Raw genomic sequence first — 25,233 nt, 5'->3', positions numbered from 1 at the left:
TAATATTCACACACAGTATTATCATTTCTTTCTGGAGTTACAGGTACATACTCTTTTTAACAGGTAAAGATTAGTGAGGTTTATTTTTTCTTAATCACCATTAAACTGTGTTCCAAATGTGGCACTTTTTTCAGAGATTTAGATAGAAAATTGTCCTTTTTTAAAAAAAGTCAACGTATCCTACCACTGGTATTGTTTTAAATGTTCCTCTTCACTGTGAGGCTGAGGCCAAAAGTGAAGTAAATGACCACGGGCCTTTGCAAATATAAAGCAGGAGTGCAAGGTGAACACACATTAGTTTCTGGCAATATATTGGCACACAAATGCTTATCTGAGAAGCAAGAAAGAAAATAAAAAGATAATAAATGTTTGCCATGACATTATTCCAAATGAATGGAGCCTGGTGTTTGCTTTCTTATCTGGGAGAAATATTCTTACATTGCCTCTTTAAATAAGCTTGACTTTAATTCTGGAGGGAATCACTTGGCTTCCTTCATATGTTAAAATTGATATATGATAAAGCTTTCCATAAGACAACTTAATTACCTCCACAGAAAAATCCTATAATCTTACCTTCTCTGCCTATTTGCTTATAAGAAGGCTTTCCTTGAGTCAAGGGAGGAAAAAAGGCTTAAAACACAAGTTCTTCCTTCAAGAAGGCTGGCAAATTTCAATAGTTCACAATCCTCATATGTTACATATATATTCACTTTCACAAACTGCATTCTTCACTACACAATTTCTTTATACAGAGGAGTCAAATTATCTTATTTGTATCTTCAGGGTAATTTTTTCTATCTTTAACATATTCTAGTTTACTTTTTAAAGGAAATGAATGCATAAAAAACAGGAACACTGATGATGAAATTCAGTTAAGAAATAAAGTGCTTACGGCTTCTAATATAAATAGTTTGATACATTACAGCTAAGTAAAAAAGCTAACCAAACAAAATGAAGATTGACCTTAGAATCTAGACTATGAAAAATATGAGACAAGAATGAATACCGTTCTACATAAATAGTACCAAAGTCGGGGGTAATATTCCCATTACCCTTTGAAAAAAAAAAGGCAACTGAAAATGTTCTTAAGTGGATTTCCACTTCTGAAGCTGAATCAGACATGCTACACAGTAATACCAACATGCAATACCTGAAATGTAGAATCACATTCTGACTGCTGCCCTTGAACTTCTGTATTCAATTTACAATCCTCTGGTGCCTGGCTGGTTTCATCTTGCAAAGTAGGAGATAAGCCATGACTATCACAGACAGAAGCACTGTCAGACAAGGCATCTAACTTTTCAGGGGAATGAGCTACGTGAAGCACACTGTCTCCTGCCCCTTCAGCAAAATTCGTCCTCTCGTCTGATTCTTCTAGCTCTTGAACTGAAGTTAAATACTGTTCAAGTAGATTATTATCCAGCTCATTGTTTGAGCTTTCCTTACTCTGCCCACTATGTTCTTCGCTAATATCCACTACACCTAACTCTTTGCAATATCTGACTGTGTCAATGGAATTCCCCATTATAGAACTAACACTGCTTTCTGTGGAACTTTTTTCCAAATCCAAAGAATCATGCAAACAGTGAACTTGTTCTATAAGGGAGGAATGAAAACCAGAGTCTGGAAATTCTGGTGAGGGTTTCTCTTGAGGAGTTTCATCAGGAACAATGAACCCATCAGAACTTTGATCCGAAGACAGGGCCTGGCTTTGGGTGAATAACGGAGGTTCAGACGGCACTGCAGTACTTGATACCGGAGGAACATCGGTGTGCCAGGAACTTAGACGCTGGTCTACAGCCTGCTGCCAAACTTGTAGAGACCTTACCTATAAACCAAAGGATGTAGTTTTTATTAGAAAATAAAAATCATGTGTGCTTCATAATCGTTTTTTGAGCTTTTTTTCCAACACGCATGAAGTTAGTAAGTGGCAGATAGCAGACCTGGAGTTAGCAACAGCCTGACTTCCCTCACCATTTCCACAGCACTTCCAGCCCAAACCTGGGCCATAAAAGGCCCTCACCAGGGAAGCAGGGATGGACCAAAGCAATTCTCTTCCTTCTACTGGGGAAACTATCAGAAGTGCATACAGCAGCACATGTCTAGCTGACTAAGGGGTCAGTAATGTACTCAGTACACACTGAGGTCCCTGTGACAAGACAGGTTAGAGCCCATTAATAAAAGCAGATTCTCTGATATAAGTAGAGTCTCGTTTTAGATATCCATTTGAGATAAAGGTCTAAATAGTATCTAATATAGTATACACAACTCTAAAATATCTAACAACACCCTGAGTTCTTGGTAATAGGACCTTTACAATTTTAAAGTACAATGAAGATCTCAAAATGTTATTGTAACCTCTGCAACAAAATAGCAGTATATAGAATTTTTTCCTTTCCTTTTGACTACCCTTCAAAGTAACCACTAATAGCAGTTTGGTGTGTGTCCTTTTGGACCTTGTACGACGCGTTTTCAGATACAAAGGGAGCTTTCACAGTCAAGGGGCACACGAAGTTCTGCAACCTGCTGCTTGTCGCCAACAGTATTATTTCGGAGCTCTTTCCAGACGAGACCATTCTCCTCTCTTCTTTCTCACTGTCCCTGCGGCATCCCACCACACTCTTATTTCTACAATTTACCTAGGCACTCCCCTTCTAGTAGTTATAAAGCCTTACAAAGGTTTTTTAATTTTATAGTTAAAATCCTGTTGCAAGAAATTCTATTTAAAAAATATGTCCAAGGAATTATCAAAAAACATTTGATGAGATGCAATTACAGTGAAACCCAATTATGTAAACTGTCTCTATAGTGTGCAAACTCTATCTCCCAAGAAGTCATGCACACTTTTTAGGACATGCATATTGTAACCATCATACACCATGTTTGGCACCTTTCATTCAAATATTCCCAAAAGATAAACAAGATAGGCAGTTCCAATAAAACTTCAAATGGAGTGTTTTATATTGTATGTATTAGAAATGTTATAAGAACATTCTTCAATTTAGTCACTCTCCTTATCTTTATACTTTTTTATCTTTCTGGTCAAAATTGTAAAATTACTTCTTTTCAGATTAAATCGAATACAACAAAGTTCACTGTACTAGTTCTGAGTTACCGGCAAAGGGTACAAATTACATCCTTGGCCTTGGGAGAGCATGCTCAGTATGCCTAACTATCTATGATTATCTCAATAAATCTAAAATTTTTCTTTGTTCACACATTAGGTAAATAAATGGGAAGGGGGTTTACCTGGTTCCAAAGGAATCTGACAGCCTCTTCTTGTACAAAATTTTTAATACGTTCTTCATCTCTTTCTTTTCTTAACCTGTAATAATTCAAAATCCATCACTGACACAAGGAAGGATGCTTTGACTTGCACTTGTTGGGACAACGAATAAACTCATGCATTGTAAAAACTTTAAAAAACAAGTAACAGCCCTGGCTGGTGCAATTCAGTGGATTGAGCGCTGGCCTGAGAACCAATGGGTTGCTGGTTTGATTCCCAGTCAGGGCACATGCCCGGGTTGCAGGCTAGCCTGCCAGTGGGGGGGCGTGTGACAGGCAACCACACATTGATGTTTCTCTCCCTCTCTTTCTCCCTCCTTTCTGACTAAAATTAAATTGAAAAAAATAATAATAATAGCCCTTTCCACTTATAAAATATCTCAGCTGAAACCAGTTTTAAATCATGACTCAACAAAGCCAAATGAGATATGAGTGAAATTAAGATTATACTGGTTGCACAAAATATTGCCAGTGACGAAAGATAAAACAAAATATTAAATGGCTCCTTAGCTGACCTCAATTTCCCAGCCAAACAAATCAAAGGGGCAGCAGCTGCGAAGGAGTTAAGGGTTAGGGTCACAGCAAGAGCACCCTACTAAGAGCCTAGCAGGACAATCCTATCGGACTTCACTACCTGTTTGCCCCAGTTCCTGACAAACTTTTTGTTACGTTATCAACAGACACCACCCCCCCCCTCGCCCTCACCTCATCCCATCACTTCCCCTCATTTATTCCAGTCTTACTCTGGGCTCCCTCTCCATACTTACACCAACCATAGATCTGGGCTCCCCTAGTTGTCTGTCGTCTCCCAGACTGTTCCCACCACCTTGCTCTGAACCTCCGACTCAGCTCTCCAGTCTCCAGGACCCCAGGCCCTTCTCTGGTGCCACCTGAGACTCCTGATTTGTAAGCGGCAAACTCCCTTATAGAGGGGAGGGCAAAAGGAAGTTTAAGGAGGTTTGCAGTTGTTCATATGTAAATATAATAATAAATAATACAAGAATAAACTGTGTTTTGCATGCTCGCAACTGTAAATCTCCTTTTGCCCCACCCTGAATAGTCCAGCTCTTATGTGACCCTCTCCCTGACCATGTCAGACACGCATCTGAGGGCACTATAGTCCTGTCCAGTGGAAGCTATCTTTTACAATCATCCATTGGGGTCAGAAGATTTCTTCTCACTGCTGTGTAGAAACTATTCTTTACCTTCCTCTTTGAACAACTAAATCTCCCCAAACTCTCTTCAAAAAATGTACTGACTTCCCATGATCTGCCCCATTCACTGAAGAGTCAGCACCAGCCTTTCTCGCAGCCCCTTTCCTGTCATCATTTCTGGAGATTCAACATTCCCATGGATGCTCTAAGAATAATCCACCCCTGTCACTCATTCTCATTGTCTCGCTCTAGACCCAGTCATTTATTTTGACTAGACCATTTTCAAAAATTATTTCAAGCACCCACACAAACCTCTACCTCCATTTTCCCAGTTCGCCTGCTCTCACACCCCACTGCAACAGTCTAGACCTCTGAACTAATGATCCTTTCCTCATCTTTTGTTTTACCTCTTTTAACTTCCAAATCCAACATTACAATCACCGCCTCCACATATCTTCGACTCCCTTGCCCTTCCCTCTCTCTCCTACCGTATGCATCTAGAAAAAAATGATTCCTAGCTGAACCAAATTATCTACCTCTAAATCAGAATAGAATAGCTAAGAACTGCTGATGAAAATCAAAACACCTCACCTATTCTTTTGCACTTTAAGTTTTCCTCACACTGTCCAGCAACCCTCCTCCACTCCCCTTATAAGTGCACCTTTAAAATGAGTACCTCACATCTCTCTCCTAAACCTCCCACACCCTCATCCCTTCATTTTCAAATGTTGGCCACACCTTACACATTATTGAAAAGGGAGCAGCATCCATCAGTGAACTTCCCCACCCCCCACCATCGAACCTATCAGGGTACCAGCTCCCACTCCTGCCTCAGGCCACTCCCTCTCCTTGTGCACTGGATCCCTTCCCCTCCTACCTCCTCAGGAACTTCAACCCTGCACCTCTTCCTTTCCTCTGCACCACCAGTTTTTCCCCTCTTTATTGCATTGTCTCTATCACGTTTTATGTGTTGACATAAACACGTTCTTTATCTCCCATCCTTAAAAAAGAATTTTCCCTAACTCCAGATTCTCCTCCAGCTCTTCTCTTCCTCACAGCAGCATGTCCCAAAAGGGACACTCACTATCCACCTCCCATTCACTATTCAACCCATTCCAAACTGTCTTCATCCCATGACGAGTCTGAAGCTGTCTTATGACCCTCACTGGGCAGGAAAGGGTTAACTCATTAGGCCTCCTGTGTTCAAACCCATTCTAAAGATAGAAATGGCCTTGACCAGCTCCTGGGAGACAACCTGTGAACCCCTGGAATATCCTACCTGGTAAGAATATCTGTATATATGGGGTCTTGGGCTAAACCAGATAGGTTATGCTTTCTGGTGAACACGTATTTTATGACTGATGCCCAGTAAACACCCTGGATGTCAAGGATTGGGTCAACTTCCCTGGTTGGCAACACCTCACAGGTGTTGTCACACACTGTTGCTGGGACGATCAAACCCTGTCTGTACAACTCCACCAGGAAAGAACAACTAGAAGCTGTGCCTGGTCTCGCCTAGACTCTGCCCCACCCGCCTTTCTTCCACCCTGAATTTAATGTGTATCCTTGCATTACAATAAATCATAGTCATGAACAGAAAAGCTTCCCTGAGACCTTTTAGCAAATCTTCAAACCTGCGGATAGTCTTGGGGGCCTCCAACAGAGCCACCGATAATCCCCAGCTTTTCAGTCTAATGTATGTCTCTGTCCGCCCTACAGCTCGTCCCTTCTCTGCCAAAGCATTTCCCTGCTGGGGCTGGCACACACTCTCCTTGTTCTCTTACACTCCGGCTGTTCCTTCTCAGTCTCTGCTTCTGCCTTCTCCTCTGGTTCAAGGCATAAATCCAACTGTTACCCTAGAATTTTAGCCCTTTTAAATCCCTACTTTTTCTTTAATTCTGAGGTCACGTAATTGGTTCTAAGTAGACTTTCTCATTTTCTCATTTTATACTTACTCAGTTATTCTACATTTTCTGTACCTCCCTATATTTAGGTTTACAGATGTGTAAAGGCATGTATTCATTCAACGTTTACTGCTATACTACATCTCTGTACCACTTGCTGTGCTAGACATGGAGATGCATATGATCATGTCTGCCCTCAGGACGCTTTCAGGCTATTGTAGGAGACAAGTAAACCAAGAGCGGCAACATGGTGTCAGACACACCCTGACCACACCAGTGATTCAGCGTTCCGAATCAACTCGAAGAATCTGATACCCCCAAACCAACAAAGCTACACCTGCACAGGACCCACCTCCTTATTTCATCAGTGAGGCAGACTATGTGCTCCTGCATTCTACGCAGCCGGATTTCATAGCGCACGTCTTTAACTTGCGGGTTGTAGTTCCTGGCATAAAAGCCCCGCCAACAGGCCTGCAGTGTAGTCGCTGCTTCATTCAATTTCTGAAGGGCAACTTTATCTTGTCCCAAAGCAACAGATTTCTGGGTTAAAGTCCTGCAGGGAAGTTCCTCAGAAGCTATTTTGGGCATGATTTCTTCTCTGTCTGGCTGTGTATGAAAGACACTGTGGCCAACTGAGTCAGAAAAAGATGCAAGACTGTGGGTGTCACCTTTCAAGACAGCACTGGTTACTGTTGGCTCAGGACAAGGTAACAGCCCATCTTGCTCATTTACCCCTGCACTGACTGCACTTTCCGTCATCTGAACGGAATTCCCATTTGCAGCCCCAAAAGCCTTTTCGTCTTCCTTATCCACGTCCTGCTCTTCCTGCTCTTTCACGGATTCATCTGCACCACCATCATCTGCTAGGCCTTGCAGCTTCAGCTCGACTGTAGGTGACACTGGAGAGAGTCCAGATGCAACCGGCATAAAAGTGGACTCTGAAGAGAGAAGACTGCAGTTCAACTTGTCCTCGTCAGTCTGTATGTCTTCCAGGTGCAGGTCATTTCGAGAATATCTTGTAGTGTGTACAGAGGCTGGAAAGTTACTCCTAACGACATATAACTGATCATCATTACTGCTTATCCCAACCCAAGAATTGACTTGGATGACAGGGTCTAGAAGAATCAACAGAGTATCATTTAAACCACTAAATATCTAAAGAGAATTTTTTAAAAAATTTCAGCTTTATCTGGTGCAATTGGCATTCAAAACTGTAACACATTGGAAGCCTACATTGTGCTGGTTTGGTATATACACACACTGTGAAAGGGTTCCAGTCATCTGGTTAATTAACATATCCATCACTTTGCATACCTAGTTTTATTTTTGGGTGAATCAAGACATATGTTCAGTTAGATCTTTTTAATAACATCTAGTCCCTGAAATAAAGTAAAATGAAATAAAATGCCTTTGTTGATTCCTCCAATAAGTCTATAACATCAAACCAAATATTTTTAAGAAAATAAACTTTGAATAATCATAATAATCAAAGTATTGGATCAGTACAAAACAAAGCATTGCTCTGATCTTTTAAAAAATAGAAAATAGTTATAATATATACATATACATATATAATAATAAGCACTTAACTAAAAAACTAATAAAAATTATGAAAATATGCCCTTTTTCTGTTTTATGAAGACCAAGAAATCAAACAACTTGGAGAAAACAGATCAATTAATTTCTTACCACTTTCCTGGACTATCTGGCAATCTTGAACGGGGCTCGAACGCTCTGGTACCCTTGTTTCCACAGCAGGAAGACAAGACAGCTCCTCATTTTGGCTCTGGTTCATCAGCTGCCTCTGGTGAAACCTAAAAATCAGTAATATCTGATGTGATTTCTCACACACACATACAGTTTTTCTGATTCCTAGGTAACACTGTCGGAAAGGTAGAAGTTTACAATTCTTCCAAGCAAATAGCTCTGATCACTAAATTACAAAGTCTCACTTGAAAGCATTGGATAGAAAAGGTTAAGGAACTTATTTTTAAATCACATAGATACCCTCATACTTGTACAAACATTTAAGGCAGGGTCTCTTGATTTTTAAAAAAATAGTAATTACATGTTCTAGCCATACTTCTTAATGTTACTATTTTAAAACCCATATGGGAACACCTGCGTTGTGAGGAGAGATCCAGTTTTTTAAAAATTCCGTTCTCTCACACTGCTTGGCCCGCCCCAGACAGGACCGTCAGTGCAGCTGCTGTGTGTGGAGCCGCGGGGCCGCACCGCCAGGTTCCCTGCAGGCTGCCGCAGTGACAAGGGGCCCAAGGCCCAGAAATGTGGGCTGCAGCACCTGCCGCAGTCCTACTGACCCTGCAGAAGAGACTGAGAGGTGCTTTCCCTTATGAACTCATTAGCTGCTAGAAATAAACGGGCTTACCTCTGCTTGCTCAGAATCTTCTCAAGCTTGGCATCCTCCGCAGTTTGAAGACCGAGTGTAGAAGTGAGAGGACAGACTGTGGCCAGGTACTGGACAAGCTGGGTGTGCTGGCCGGGCCGATAGGCTCTCCCCTTGCCTTGACTATAGAGCCACTCAGCTTTCAGACTGCAATTCGGGGACATAGAGAGAAGATGACGGCAGGTAGACCAAATGCATTTTTAAGCAACAATGATCTCCCTTCTTCATTTATCTTTATAGCATCACTGACATTTTTCATAAATAAAACTCAATCAAGTTCAAAAAACTCCATCCTCTTCATTTACTCCCCTTACTCTTAACATGATTTAAACCTTTTTTTCCTTGCTTACAGGCACTTCCATAAAGTTACACTAATAGCTCCAAGTATTTTAAAATTATTTGCAAAGAAGCAATAAGTATTCCCTAATAAGTATTTACTGTCAAATTCAAGTACCTCAATACATCACAGGTGAAATTAAATGAATGGTTCACATAATATAACAGAAGAGTTATTAAGGAAGAAAACGGAAACCAACTTGCTCTCTCCTAAAAAAAACACAGTAGTATTGAATAAAATATCTGATATTTGCTTTTAAAATACTCCAACAAAAAATGGGGAGCAGATTAAACAAGATGGGCAAAATGTTGGTAACTCAGGAAGCTGTGTGGTGAGTGTTTAGACGTTCATGTTACTCTCTGTCTATATATTTTGAGTATCCTTTCAAAAAAGAAACGTCATCTCCAAAATTCTGCTTCTTAACTAAGTTCTGATTTCTAACTAAGCAACAGAGGTGTAGTTTGGTTCTGTAGTTAGTAAACAAATTGAAACAAATTCGGAAAGTGTTCCACTCAGGTGCTATACAAAGGTGCTGGTCTTCCCACAGATGCACTCCTGAGAAAGCACCTCAGCAGTAGGTGACTGCTCAGGGGACTCTTTTCCATCCTAAACACACTTCAGACATGGCTACCAAAAGTCATCGAAGAACCTGGGATACTTTTCACAAGGGAGAACAATTTTAACCTGGATGTTTTCAGCAAACAACAGTAAGGCTGGGTAGATACAAAAACTTGTATTCCTTCCTATCCCCAGGACAATACCCAAGGTTGACCAGGAGAATGTTCTGACCATTGCTCACGGCTACCCATCAATTTTTAAGACAGTAACTCTCGAGGAGTTCCGGTCGTCCACTCTGCCCCGTGACTGAGCTGCTGTCTCTTCCTCGCCAGTTGCATGATTATAGCTGAGGTCATGTGCAAAGAAAAAAAAGAAAGCTTCCTCACTTCTGGTGTTGATCTTTCTCATTAAAAACACTACTTCCGGACTTCCGCCAAGATGGAGAAGTAGGTGGAGGGTCCACCTCGCCTCTGTGCACAACCAAATCTAAGAACAACTATTTTTAACAGCAGTCACAACCAAGCCACACGGAAAATCGACAATACGGAGTCCAAAGGACAACTAGATACTCGGCTGGACCGGTACAAGGAGCGAGACCAGAAGCGGAGCAGGTTAGCAAGAAAAAATTCCCGGGGCGGTGCGCGGTGCGCGCAGGCAACCGAGGGCTGATCGCCAGCGAGCTGGCTGCCGGAGCGCATAGGGAAGAGGCGCGGTGGGTCGGTCGGTCGTGCGCATTTACGTGCGGAGAAACAAGTGAGAAGGGAAACCCGCGCGGTGCAGCAGGCTCGCAAAATTAGGATCGGATAAGCAAGCCCGAGGCGTTTGAGTGACTGGATGCGCTGGGCTAACGGAGAGGAACGCCATCGCTCCCTCTCTGACCCCGCCCCCCACACACAGCGTCACAAACCAGCGACCTGGGTCGCCCCGTCCTGGTAAACAACTAAGGCTTCGCTCCGCTCACTTAACAGCACGAATAAACCAAAAATGGCTCTAGAACAACTCAGAGCCCCAGAACCGATAGACCTAAGTGATGAAGAAATAGCCAGTCTTTCAGATGCACAGTTCAAAACACTGGTTATAAAGATCCTTACAGAACTGGTGGATTTTAGTCACAAATTAGAGAAACATATGGAAGCTAAATTAATTGAAATGAATGCTGATACAAAAGATACCAATAGTAATGGAAAGAACATTGGGACTCAAATCAAGGGAGAGGGCCAGACAGAAGAAAAAATGATCAAACAGAAAGGAATGAAGAAATAAGAATTCAGAAAAATGAGGAGAAGATTAGGAACCTCCAGGACATCTTTAAACGTTCCAACATCCGAATTATAGGGGTACCAGAAGGGGGAAAGGCACAACCACCAGTTGAAAAATTATTTGAACAAATAATAAAGGAGAATTTCCCCAAGATGGCCAAGGAAATAGACTTCCGAGAAATCCAGGAAGCTCAGAGAGTCCCAAAGAAGTTGGACCCAAGAAGGAACACGCCAAGGCACATCATAATTACATTAGCCAAGATTAAAATGAAGGAGAGAATCCTAGAAGCAGCAAGAGCTAAGGGGACAATCACCTACAAAGGAGTTCCCATCAGACTGTCAGCTGATTTCTCAAAAGAGACCTTACAGGCAAGAAGGGGCTGGACAGAGGTATTCCAAGTCATGAAAACCAAAGATCTACAACCAAGATTGCTCTACCCAGCAAAACTTTCATTTAGAATGGAAGGACAGATAAAGTGCTTCTCAGATAAGACCAAATTCAAGGAGTTCATCATCACCAAGCCCTTATTATATGAAATGTTAAAGGGACTTACCTAAGAAAAAGAAGATAAAAAAGATGAACAGTGAAAGGACAGCAAACTCACAGTTATTAAGAACCACACCTAAAACAAAAGCAAACTAAGAGGATAGCTAGATCAGGAGCAGAACCATAGAAATGAAGATCACATGGAGGGTTAGCAACAGGGGAGTGGGAGGAGGGGAAGGGGGGGAGAAGGTACAGAAAATAAGTAGTATAGACAGTAGATAGAAAATAGATAGGGGGGAGGGTAAGAATAGTAGGGGAAATACAGAATCTAAAGAATTTGAGACACATGTTCATGAACTAAAGGGGGAAATGGTGGGGGAGGGGTATGCAGGGTGGAGGGGAAGGGAGGGGGGAATAGAGCAAATGTAATGGCATAATCAATAAAAAAATAAATAAATAAAAAATTAAAAAAAAAAAAAAAAGACAGTAACTCTCCCTTAGAATAATTCCTCCCCTTTGAACAGAATCCTTCCGGAGATACTCTAAAACCCACGAGCACGGTGTGGACTACAGCGCTGTCTCAGACATCAGCTGCAACAGCATGTCTCACTACTGTGGCATCAGTAACAATCTAAGTTCCTTAGTTTGAATATAACTTTGCCCATTCTTCCATGGACTGACATTTGGTAGTTTCCCAAATGTCACGAACAGTTCCCAATGTTTGGGGCTAGCATGAATAAGGCTGCTATGAACGTGCTCGCACCAGTCTTTTGGTAGCTATAAGCACCTATCCTTTAGGTAGAAGTGAGAGGACAGACTGTGGCTAGATCCTGGACGAGCTGGATGTGCTGGCCGGGCCCATAAGGCTCTCCCCTTGCTCACCACTGAGGTGCTTTGGTGCTTTGTCTGGTGCTTTCTCAGGAGTGCACCTGTGGGAAGACCAGCACCTTTGTATAGCACCTGAGTGGAACACTTTCCAAATGTGTTTCAATTTGTTTACTATTTACGGGACCAAACCTATCCTTTAGGGTACAAACTAGAAATCAAATTGCTGGGCCTCAGGGAATGTATCTGTATGTTTATAGCTTCTGTAAGCACTGCCAGTTTTTCAAAATGATTGCACCATTCACACTCCTAGAACAGTGTATGAAACTTTCAATTGCCCCACATACTCACCAGCACTTAGTATTTTCCATTCTTTTAATATCAGCTACTCTGATGAGCACGGGCCTACGAACCAGAGGACCGAGGTTCGATTCCCAGTCAGGGCACACACCTGGGCTGCAGGCCAGTTCCCGGCAGGGGACACATGAGAAGCAACCAACCATACATTGATGTTTCTCTCCCTATCTCCTTCCCTTCCTCTCTAAAGATAAGTAAAATCTTTTAAAAATATACCAGCTACTCTGATGAGAGCTGATTGGTTTAAAGGCTCCATGATAATCAAGAAAAATAATAATCTTTCTAGTTTATCAAAAAGTCAATACAGCCCTGGCTGGTGTGGCTCAGTGGTTGAGTGCTGGCCTGTGAACCAAAGGGTCAAGGGTTTGATTCTCAGTTGGGGCACATGTCTGGGTTGAGGGCCAGGTCCCCAGTAGGGGTGGGGCATGTGAGAGGCAACCACACAATGATGTTTCTCTCCCTCTCTTTCTCCCTCCCTTCCCTCTCTAATAAATAAACAAATAAATAAATAAATAAAATATTTTTTTAAAAGCCAATACAGTGGTTATCACTAGTAATGAAGGAGGTTTTATGATGGGAGTAGGGTAATGAAGATTGCTGGAGCACCGGTTACGTTCTGTTCTCATTTGCAGTGATTATATGGGTATCTGTAAGTATTACTTTTTAACTATATCTGAATTACGTGACACTTTGCAAACTTTTTAAACTGGAGGGACAAGAATCCACCTGAGAAAGGGCTGTTACTGCACCCCCTCCCCCTCCCCCCAGGCTCCTTCAGTGTCGGGCACCCGCAGACAGGGAGGCCACCCCAAGGGGCAGCCCCTGCTCCCCACCTCCTGAAATCCCTGATGGGTCAAAGAAATACAAATCCCCTGACAGCCACTAGCATTAAAGCCATTTCCACAATGTAGAAACATAGCCTTTGTATTGCTATTCGTCTACTCAAAAAATATTTGTTTTTTAACATTTGCTTTAGTTTCTTCAAACTGCTTTATTCTGTATTTCTTATCCTTAAGTATTAATGACAATTACTATTTATTAAACACCAATATTATGCTGTATACACCCTTCACACTCAGCATCCTTGAAAGTGAGGTAGTATTTCCCCCATTTTACAGATGAGAGACTAAGGTTCAGAGAAGCCAAGAAACCTGCCCAGGCCACACAGCTAACGGGTGGCAGGGAAAGGTGTGAAGCCTTCTCTTATCTCTCCTGCCCAGGTCCCATCCCTCTGCCCAGGTCTCTCTTTACACCAGACCTGCATTTCTGCCCATCTCTCCATGCTGCCCCCAACAGGTAAAAGTGTTGCAGTCCTACTCCCACAGGAAAACACAACCACGTACTCCTTTCGCTTAAAGAAAGATCTGGAGAAGGCAATCCAAGTGAATCAGGCTTTAGAACTATACACAGTAGGAAACAAAATAAGGTTCCTGAGAACACAGCAACACTTACTGCAGGAACAAGGAAAGCCACACTTTATGGTGGGCAGGCAGACTTGACAGATGCCCCTCCCCCTATACTAGCACCATTGGTACGTAGCTCCTGGTTGCCATTCCTCCACCACTCCATGCCCAATTCAGCAACTAGAAGAGAGAGCAGGGAGAAGGAAAAAGGAAAACCCTGTCTCTGATCTGCCCCTCATCCTCTCATCAGGAAACCCCTCAAGGGACTGCTGGCATCTCCAGAACAGAAGAACAAAAGCGGTGAGGAAGAATGTATGCGCTGAGTCCATGAATGCTTGTGCATAAGCACTGAGAGGAGGAAGTGAAATCAGGCACAGTGATGAGAATAAACTCACCTCAATTCTCACAATCCCTTCTAGCACTACCTTTTGTCCACGTCCTAGTTCCTTACCTCCTCTAAAGCTCCACTAATATTGCCAACCTCCAAAAGACCCCATCAGGCAGGGGTCCCAACTCCAAGCCACAGAAACCATCAATGATCTAGAAATGGGGAAGTCCTCGTTTCTGCGGCTTCACAGGTAGGAAACGGGATGGACCAATCAGCATGTCTCTACCAGTTCCAAATTGGAACTCTGCATGCATTTTCCCACAGAGCTACTGTTATAAAGGGTAATTGGGTGCGAAGGTATGATTAATACTGCCCTTACATATTTGGTGAATTACAAGCTTTTGTAGAACTGATCTGAGATCTTGCTTATATAACATCCACAACATGGTTTCTATATAGAAGTGCTCCAAGCCCCAAACCACCAATAACATAACAATTTTTAGAAATCAAATTGTTGTACATTGGGCACTAAGACAACTCATTAGCCTCACCCAACATCTGGAACTGATATTTATTTCTTACCCTTTTTTAGAAAGGACAGAAAATCCTAAATGAATCTGCTATATGATCTCGCCAATGGTCTTCTTTTTAAATGGACATTTTAATAAATACTCAGCTGATTAATCTGTAGAAAGCTAGAAATGGTCTTTTCAGTAACTTTCCCGATAAATGTGATGTTAAAGAGGTTAGGTTCACCTTTCCTTCTGAGAAATCACATATCCATCTAGGACTCTGAGGTTTAAGCACCAGCTGACGATGTATGGCCGGTAGTCGAACCCTGGGATGGAAGGTGTTGCCATCACACAAGGATTGCTCATGATCGACAACTGTTCCAATTCCATTAAGCAGGCCAGAAAAGAGATCTGGAACAAAGGATATCTTTGTTGAACACAGTGGACTATCCAGTGTCAAGCACAGGGCTTCCGCTGATTACACATCTTTGGCAATTTGGAAATGTAACAATTCCCCTCTTGTTCTGAAAGGCGGTAAGTAACACTCTTACATTATCCACAGACGTCCAAAATTCCAGCAGTATGGCCATCTGGCTTTGCCATACAAAGTCCCTTAGAAAACATCAGCACTGTTTCCCAGCAGAGAGAACCCTGTTTTGAAAATCTAATAGCAGCCTGAGAAAAGTGCAGTGTGCCTCATTAACACCTTTCATGTAGATGTCCCTCTACCACCAATCACCTCCAAATGGAGTAACTGCAGCATTACATATTAAATTAGGCCTTAATGATCCACTGACAGAAGGAAAAAAATGATTAGCGACAGCCAAGTGTTTGATCTTCATGGCAGTTTCTCCCAAGGTGCTCCCAGTCCAAAAGTGAGTTCACGACCTTCTCCTGTGTTTCTCCTCCTTTTTCACAGCTTTTCAGCTTCCTAGACCCCACAGAACACCCTCAAATTTTACCTCATTTAAGTCCCGAATTTCATTTTCTGCCAAAGAAAGGATGGCGAGACTTCTGGGTAGATAAGCTGGTGCCATTCTAAGAGAGGTGATGATGTTTCCATGTAAAAGCAGGGTCTTAAAAGTAAAAACGAGATGAATTACAAATGAAAAGATTACAAGTAAATGGGTTTATTTTGATAAAACCAAATTGTATGTATGAAAATACAGGAACCTTTTTTATTATCCATCTCACAGCATGCATATTGAAGACTTAATACCAGGTCCCCTTCAGTCCACTCTCTCTTTTCTTGTCCACATTCTAAAACCAGGAAAGTTTAGAGACTTGTCTAAGAACACATGCTTTGTGTAGTAACTAGCATTTGGTGAGATTTAGTTTAGTAAAATTTGAACAATTTCCAATATACCTGTTCATTTCCTTTTAAAACATCAAAAGTGAGAAAACTGAAAGAAAACATTCATTGAAACAATCATGTATAAACCAAATTTTCCAAAAAAGAAGGGCCCACATTCCACAATTTGCACCTGTATTCTCTTGGAAACTAAAAACTTAAGAAAGTAGAAAATGCTACTTTGTAGATGAAGCTGACTCAAGGTCAGCAACAATGAGAAACCAAAAACTCTGAACACCAGATTCTAATAAAATAATTATGTCTCCATCTCGGGGGGGAAAAAAGTTCAATAATCTTTAGTTCATCTGAATCTTAGTATGTGACTAAATGAAATTATTTAAAATAACTTGCATCTTTTGCTAAAGATGGGGAAAATTGAGCTAATAACACTCCTAAAGCTTAATGAGTTCATCCAATGCTAAAAATATCCAAAGAAGCAAAAATATGGAAAAAATGCCTACATGTTTTTTTGAGGCTGTTGGATCCAACTGTTACTTATTTAATTGCATAGTACATTCACCTCAATAAAAAGTGCTATATGCTACAAGCTTTTAAAAATTAAAGTGAAGTTAACTTTGAGAACTTAATAATACCTATTACTAAAAAGACAGCAATCTGAGTGTCAAAAAAAAATAGGCTCAATTTCAAGAGTAATTATGCTGAACCTCGCCAACATGTTATGTATGCACTTTCTACTAAGCAGCTAGCATGGGTAGTTGCACAGGAATTTCATGTATGAAGGATGGTAAATAAGATCTAATATTAACTACAATGATCAGTTTTATTTAAGTAAGTATATATACTAAAAACAAAGTTTCATACTTAGTTTCTGCTACTCTAACTGAATTTTTATTATAATGAACACAATCTGTTCTTCATACACAGCAGGCTGCTCTTGAGCAAATCAGGTAACTTTCTGCTATCATTATAGTGTAAAATTTCAGAAATGACGCAGAACACACACTTACCTTCAGTGACATCAATTTCGATAGATCACCTATCTGGGATAAGTTATTGTCCGACAAATCGAGGTGCTGTAGGGCTGCGCAGGTATTGATTTGGTCCATGGCCTAGCACAAGAATATTATCATGTCAGTTTATATAACCAAAACTGAAAACAGAAACTCTTCCCTAGTTCCTCAGAACTGAGTGTCCTGCCTCCTCTGCTTATTTTTGGAAGCAGAGGATCAGCGTTTAGCAAGAAAAAGAGAAAGCAGTGCTGACAGAATTTGGTAAAATGTTCTGTAGCAAGCTTCCACCATCATTATCATTCTATGAGTTAGAGGACCATCATCCCAGTACTTACAGCCTGAAGAAAACTTAGTGATGACACATGACAGTTGTGGGGTCACAGACTTTAAAAGTTACGAGTAGAGCCAAACTGCCTGGATTCAAACACTGACTCTGCAACTCCCTGTCAGTATGACCGCAGGTAAACTACTTAACCTCTGTACACTTCAGTTTCTTCTTCTATATAATGAGCAGGGTAACACTACCTTTTGGTTGGCCCAATACGGCTTTTTCCATAAAATAAAAGACACATTTTTCACTTTCACCAATAACTATTGATTTGGATATTTTAAGTATGTTGACCATCTCCCTCTATTGGCTTCTAGTGGGTGTGGGCATAAGACAGCCAGCCCCACAGCAAAGAAGTATTTGGCCAAAGTATCAACAGTACGAAGAAACTCCGCAAACCATATTTGGTGAGTCACAGCACCTTCTCCATACACTGCACACATCTTTTTTTGCTTTTCAGTTGCATTTTTACCTTCCTTGAAGTAATAAAGAAAGCATAATATGCTGAAAATATCGAATATCTTCTTCTATCTTCAATATTAAAATGGGTGCACAAAAATTCACCAGTTTTGATAAGTTTTTCAATACAATACAATCTAACAAAATTGTCTCAAATGTAGTTAAAAGACAACTAAGCACTACCAGACCCACCGTACAGAAAAAAACTAAATGAACTTTTTGGCTAACTCAATACGTTATAAGCTGTCGTAAGATTGAATTAATACAGTTAAGATGCTTAGAATAAAATCCAATGAAGCAAAAATATAGAAAACGCCTACCTAGCCTAAATTAACTAAAAGTTCAATAAAAGTCGGCTACTAATAATCTCATTTAGTCCACTCCCCTCATATAGCATATTGAAAAGACACAGAGATATTTATTAACCTACCCAAAATTATAGAGCTAGTAAATGGTGGAAGCAGGACTAGAATCCAGATTTTGAGTTTTAAAACAGTATTATTCTCTACTATACCATTAAACACTTACTTAAAGCTTAATGCAGTATGATGGTCTCCCTCCTAACATTTCATCCTATTTGGTCCAGTCTTCTAAGTATAATATAGATTCTTTGTTCACATTTAAGAGAATATTGAACCACATTACATGCTTAAAAAGGAGATTTTTTTTGTTTGTTTAGGTTAACTAAAATTATCCTTGTGGTGCTAGTAGGTACTTTCATTTTTTATTCTACTCATTTTTATACTGGTTGCATTTCTTTTTTACAATAAATACTTTCATAAATTGAAAAAAAGCAAACAAAATTACTTGAAAGAAAAAAAACAAACCCAGTTCACCTTGAGATTATTTCCTGCCAAATTCAGCCACTCCAAATGTACTAGTTCCTTTAGCCCCTCCACATATCCAATGCTATTGTGAGGCAAATTTAACACCCGGAGTTGGGTCAGTTTGGCCACACCCATCATCCGTACCAGCCGATTGTTAGCCACTGACAACTGTGAAAAAGAAACATATCATTACTCTTGGGAATAAAATATACAGATTATATTCACATTAGGGTGCTTAAAAAGATTTGTTTATATGGCCAAACATGCCCAAATACATAAAAACCCAATTTGTGCTTTTTACATAGATTGTCTACATATTCCAGAGTAATTACAGTTTGTTGCAGCTTCTGCTACTCCTAAACAAAGGGAAATACACATTAAACATTAACCCCAGCAATCACATCTCCTCCAATTACCAAAGAGAAAATATCATTAATGCAGCAACTACTAGAAAATGTAAGCTCTACAGGATGAGATCCTTAAAGTGTCTCAGTAAAAGTCTAGAACAGTGCCAGACACAAAAGGAGGAACCCAATAAACATTTATGGAAAGAAGGAAGGAGGGAGGGAGGGAAGGAAAGAAGGAAGGAGGGAAGAAAGGAAGGTATTCTTTACCAACACTGTGAGGTAAAAGGTTTTCTTAACACAGTATTTTGCCAACATAAAACACTGGCTTTTTTTTTTTAAACAAATGCTTCTTTTTCTGGTCCATTCTAGATGTAGCACATATCTGTTCATCTTCAGGAGAAACAGTCATGGAAAGATTTATAACATTTACTTTCCAGGCCCGCAGTTACCTTTTCTTAGGTTATTTTATTATTTAATTAGCTATAATAAGCTTGTTCTATGTAACTATTTCCCCAGATAAAATACCCACCTGTATTAATTGTCTGCATTTCTCAAGATTTTCCAATTTTATAATCTGATTTTTATCCAGAATCAAAGTATGAATATCCGCATCACAGGGTAAGTTTGCACTTAATTTCTGAAGCCCCTGCCCTGTCCAATTGACCACTGATCCTTGAAAAGAGAAGGGAAACTGTTAGAAAACACAAGGAATGGAATTATACTAAAAAAATCACATTCAGAAAACACTAGAGCACAATATAAAGATTTTTAAAATGAAAGCAATCAACTTCTAAAGGACCACAGGTTGAAATTATTTACTTGGCCTAGAAATATGATTAAGTAGTTTGGAATTCTTCACATTTAAGTGTGAACTAATAGTTCCGTATTTCTTGCCTAAGTAAAGATAGTGTTTTTTTCAGTAGAACTCATCTTTTGTTAGAGATTAACCTGCTTACAACCTTACTAGCACTATACCCTACAGTGCCCAAAATCAAAGTATATACTTCAGTTAATTTACATGTAAAATGAGAAAAATACACCCAATTCATTAAATCGATGTTAGGATGAAAAGAGAAATCATTATGAATAGCACTTAGCCCCATTATATTGGGTTGGCCAAACTGTTTAATTAGTTTTTTTGGTTCTACTAGTGCTTAGTTGTCTTTAACTTCATTTGACACAATTTTGTTAGACTGTACTAGCGATCACTTAAAAAAAAACTTTTCAAAACTGGTGAACGAACTTTTTGGTCAACCCAATAATTTAGTGCAACAGACATTAAAATCCTGGCTCCATCGTTCACCACTGAGCAAGACCGATCTCTTTGGGGCTCGCTTTTCTCCTCTGTAAGATGGATTTGATAATACCTGCTTATCATGTAGTTCTACAGGGAAAATGAGATGATGTAAAAAGCTAAAAAAAAAAAAAGCAGTCAAATATCGTCTAGCTCATATAAAATGTGCTCTATAAAAGTTAATTGCTACTACTCTAAATTGCCTTGGTGGGTTGAGAAGGTGGAGTTTAAAGGCAGCAGGCATCAGAAGGAGAAGCTGCAAGTTTCTAATTTATACCCCAATTAAGCCCACTGCGGGAAATAATTATTCGAGATAATTACTCTCCTGAAGAGGTCCAACGTCTTTCCATTCATTGTCTAAGGGTTTCTAGCATTTCAGGTTGGGGGCGGGGGGTTAAAGGGTTGGGTCACGCCATTCTCTGAGAATCTGGTAAAGCTGTGTACTGTGTGTCCCAGGAAAACGCAGGCTTTGCACACAATACCGAAGAGCCGGCAGATCTCTTAAAACTATCGACTTCCCCATCCCCCCCCCCAATATAATCAGCCCCTCATCTAAGTCGTGGAGAAAGGCCTCGACCCTCAGCCAGGTCCCTGGACCCAGATCTCTGAAGCAGAGCCTCGGAGCTGTAACCAAAACAAAGGAGCTCCGCTCACGCCCGACTGCTCCGGGTCACAGAAGAACCCGTGTTCTGAGATTCTCTGGGCAAGACCAAACCCTACAGTATCCCGACCTGTGGGCTCTAGATCACCCCCAGATTTTATCACAGCCACCGGACACTTGCAAGATAGGGTTCAATGTCTAAAGACCTGTGTTTAACAAAGAATGTCCTAAACATTCTAGGAATCGAAAGGAAAGGGGTACAGTAAGGCGACGGAGGGAGATCCTGCAGTTTCCATTTGGGCACCCGAACTAAAAGTAAACATCCTACAGAGGTCAAGGCAGTCCGAAACCCACCATCCAAGTAGTGTAAGAAGCGCGGGAGCCAGGACGCCCGGCGGTGCGAAGGGCCCTGGGGGCTGTAGTCCCTCGGCTGGTCCCCGCCGGGACGCCGGAGAGCTTTGCAGAACCCACGGACTACAATTCCCAGAAGGTAGAGCGCCTCCGAGACACCCACAGACACCCCCCCCCCCACCTTAAGAACTGATCCAGAACTACATCCCTAAACCCAGCCTTATTTTCTCCACCAGATAATTACTTAGTTCAGTTCCACGGAGTAAGAGTTGGGACTCAACAGTGAGGATAGCCTTACCTTCTCCAGGAGGCAAAGCCGCATCCACGCGCGCCACCGCCATACTTCCCGCTTGTTAATAATACCAAGCAACCGTCCTCCAGCTGTTCGGTGGAACTTGTAGGCAGGAGAAGAGGCAGGAAACTATAACTCCCAGAATGCACGGCACTCAGACGGCCCAATTGGTTGCCCACGGCTATTACTGAAAAACCCGGATTAGAATCCGAACTGCAGCGAGTTTAGGAACTCTCGTCAACTGCCTTCCCGGATAGGTTAGCTAGCAAACTGTATCCTTAGGTGATCGTTTCATTCCCTTTTCTAGGTGTTTACGAAATTTGACACTTCTACCCCCGGGCTGATTATGTGATTGTTACTTAAAGCAGACTGAGTTTGAGAACTCATTGCCAGGGGTCTTTCTGTAGGGGCTGCCCTTTCTTTGGACAATTCTGTATAAATTGTAAGTTTTCAGTTCTGCTCTAGAAATGAGTTGGGCAATCTTATTGAGACCAGTCAAAAGGAATACATTTTTACTTGAAAATTTAGTGAAAGCATGCTGAGGTAGAAGCTTTTATACAGTGTTTTAAAGTGATTGTTCATCAAAATTTAACATAATTTTAGACCTGGAAGTATATTTGATCAATATAAGTCTACAATTTTCCCAGGGAGTATACAAAACAAGTTTACAATATACGGGTAGTCTCCAGACTAAAGAATTACACTGCCTAACTGAAGGGGAGTAGGACCACACTTTTGAAATAACTATTAAAACCATCACTAGTGTGATTGTGTTAGCCCAAATAGATAGCAAAGGAAGGCAGGTATGAGGGGGAACATATGCCTCACCCATTAATTCAGCAGTCCTGAGGTGGTCAGAAAAGACTGCCAGGTGTTCTGAAAGTCACGAGATCTATGATAGAGCAGGAGAGGGGAGAGGCTTTAAAATCTGTGTATATCATTTCCACTATCTAGGAAAGAAAGTCTTTGAAACTGTATGTTAAACCCAAGGTCTGGAGAAGGGAGGAGAATGGGGAACCTAGAAGCTGTCTATAAGCATAAAACCCCTGAAATCCCAGTTGTCAGGGCACTCAGTCTAGCTGGGGGTCTGCTTCAGATGCTGAAATATATTTCATAAATAAACTTGCTATCTCATTTCCACTATACATATTGTTTCTTGCCTGAATTTGATGCGGGAACTCAAGAGTTGGACATTTTTAGTTTTAAGTAATAGTTAATAAGCTCAGTAATTAATGTATGTAAAAAGCTGTTGTTTCAGGAACTGAAGGTATGACCCACCCTGACTCCAGAAATCCACAAGGAATTAGACTTTTGTGAGCCAGTGGGACTGCAAGCAATCAAGATAGTATCTGAGCCATTGTGCTCCAGGGAGAGATCTCCCATCCCACCACCCAGGACACAGATAAATAATTATGATGCTAGGGAAATTGCCAGACTACAGCTTTTATCTGATTAACCTTTTCCTTGAATTCCAATCCTTTTACCTACATTTTTTTCCTCCTTATAAAAGAGATCAGCTTGAAATTAAATGTAAGATGGCCTTTAGAGTACATAACTTGCCATCTTCTCAGATTGCCAGCCATGTGAATAAAGCGCCCATAAAGATTCAATCCTTGTCTCCACTTCCTGGTTCTGGGAGTGACAAGTAGCCGGAATGCCAACTTTTTGGTTTCAAATTCATCTCTGCCAAGCCAGTCAAGAACTGAGGAGGGGTAGCCCCCTAATTTGGGTATTCCTGGTAACAGTTGTAACTATGAAGTCAATAAAATCTCAGGGAATGTGGAATGAAATGGAAACTATAATCTTCAGAGAAGACTTGAAGGAGGAACTGAAACAGCTATGAACTGAAAGATGGGTAGACTCTGAACAGTTATATTGAAGACAAAAAGCACTGGCAAAGACTGCCGGTGGGGGCAGGTGGTAATGAAGCTGTGCTCCCAGGAGGTGAGAAACTAACCTGATAGCACCACAGAATATATACCTGGAGCTTCCAATTTCTGCTACTCATTTATCCATTGCCTCTTGCAACTGTAGCTTCTGATTTTCCCCTTCTCAAACAGCAATGTTCAAAATCTCTGATCATTTCTTTTTGGGAAAATTCAGTAACTCATGCTTCTGGATTTCCAGGTGCTTGATTCCATGAGCTTCCCTCCTTCCTGGGTTCCCCTCCAATCACCCTGATGACACCTGCTTAACTCTTTCCTGCTTCTTTTCTCCCCCTGTTGTAGTCTGAAGACAAATTTCCTAATTCCAGAGGGGGAATTAAGACTAGGATTTTTTTTCCTTCTAAATAAGAAGACCCCTTACCTAGAAAGCCGTCTGACTGTATAAGGTATAAGAACAAAGCAGGTCTGAATGCTGTCTCCTACTAACCTTTGTTCCTTGGAACAGCTGGTAAGAATTAAGGAGACTGTTTGGCTCAGGGAGGAAGAAAGTGTTTATACTTTTCTGCAATTTTATAGGGTAATGAATTATCTGGGAGAGGGATCCTAGAAGCCCACAGGGGTCCTGGAAGCTCTTGAGAAGCATAGGTTCCTACAAGTTTATAGCAATAGCAGGACCAGAGTTTTGTCTGGTTCATCTGACCTGGGATCCTGAGGAAAGGGCCAAAGGATTTCTTTTGTGGGCTTCAACAAGTATAGTCATGGCTCTTGAAGAAAGAGTGACCAATGTTTCTGGCACACTTGCACTTATCCAGGTGAACCAGCAACTCTTTAAAATCAGGTAGTATAGTGTTTGCATCTAAAATCAAATTGCTATACTTTAAATTGCCTCATATTGTATACCTGTATATGTTAAACCCTGAAAGCTCCACTCAGTTTGGAGGATGCTACTAACAACATTATGAACCACTGAACAAGAGAGCATTTTTTGCAGGCCCAAGCTCCACAAGAAAGACTGTCCTTCCCATCAGCCTAGTATACCTGCTCTATGTGGCAGCAGATTACCCTGACTCATCTCCCCCACCTCCTATTCACCTGCCCTATTGCTACTGGCAGGATCTAGGTAAAACAACACCTTTTATGGTGTTAATTGCCTTCTCAAAAACTTCCCTCCTGAAATTTGAGCTTTCAAGGGCCACCATAGTTATCATTCATTCCACTGGCTTCCGCTTGGTGTTTCTGAGTTAGGAATTGACAAATGAAACATGTTTTAGAAAGGTTAAGCTGCTCCTATGACAAGGATGAATTGACAAACCCAACAGTGGCAGGAAAGAGCCTATTGTACTAGTGGATGGTTACCTTTAACAGAGCAGTTTCAACAGAGTGTCATATACAAGTTTAGATAACAGGAAGTTAAGAGAGTAGGTAGAAAGGAAACTGGAACAGCATTTGGGGACAGCACCTTCTCTCAACCAAACAAAGGAAGTTTTAATTAGGCTGAGAACTTATATTTGAAAGAAGTAAATATAGTAACTTTAAAGTTTTAAAAAAGAAATTATTAACAAAGAATTTTCACACTAAAGATTTTGAAATGGGCCACTTGTTTTTTACAATAAAAAAAATCTTTACGTTGAAGGTGTTGCTGCATAAAATTAAGTGTTTTCTCATTGGCATACTCTTTGGTCCTCCTTTATCTATGATCTATGACATTGA

The 25,233-nt window shown here is 40.9% G+C and overlaps 1 protein-coding gene across 1 annotated transcript; it reads right to left on the bottom strand.

Moving 5' to 3' along the window:
* Positions 1-210: 210 nt before the first annotated feature.
* CEP97 (centrosomal protein 97) lies at positions 211-21,774 on the bottom strand. Its single transcript, XM_037142725.2, has 11 exons — positions 21,644-21,774; positions 19,629-19,771; positions 18,762-18,920; positions 17,136-17,237; positions 15,779-15,892; positions 15,061-15,227; positions 8,733-8,897; positions 8,033-8,157; positions 6,696-7,458; positions 3,250-3,325; positions 211-1,828 (listed from the first exon to the last, which is right to left on the bottom strand). Exons 1-11 carry the CDS (start codon positions 21,684-21,686, stop codon positions 1,124-1,126), a joined length of 2,562 nt encoding a protein of 853 aa, XP_036998620.2. The 5' UTR covers positions 21,687-21,774; the 3' UTR covers positions 211-1,123.
* Between the last annotated feature and the right edge of the window lie 3,459 nt (positions 21,775-25,233).

This window comes from Artibeus jamaicensis, unplaced genomic scaffold, assembly GCF_021234435.1.
Source record: "Artibeus jamaicensis isolate MK-2021 breed Jamaican fruit bat unplaced genomic scaffold, CSHL_Jam_final contig_3126, whole genome shotgun sequence".
Classification (NCBI taxonomy): Eukaryota; Metazoa; Chordata; class Mammalia; order Chiroptera; family Phyllostomidae; genus Artibeus; species Artibeus jamaicensis.
Note: the sequence above shows the minus strand (reverse complement) of the source record. Positions and strands in the feature narration are given on the sequence as shown.

Bases quoted from the DNA above. Each gene is read 5' to 3' on its own strand.
- CEP97 (XM_037142725.2), bottom strand. From the start codon at position 21,686: ATGGCGGTGGCGCGCGTGGATGCGGCTTTGCCTCCTGGAGAAG. The intron at 19,772-21,643 runs GTAAGGCTATCC...TCTCTTTTCAAG, and splicing joins GGCTTTGCCTCCTGGAGAAG to GATCAGTGGTCAATTGGACA. The intron at 15,228-15,778 runs GTAAAATTTGAG...CCTTTGTTCCAG, and splicing joins AAATTCGGGACTTAAATGAG to ATCTCTTTTCTGGCCTGCTT.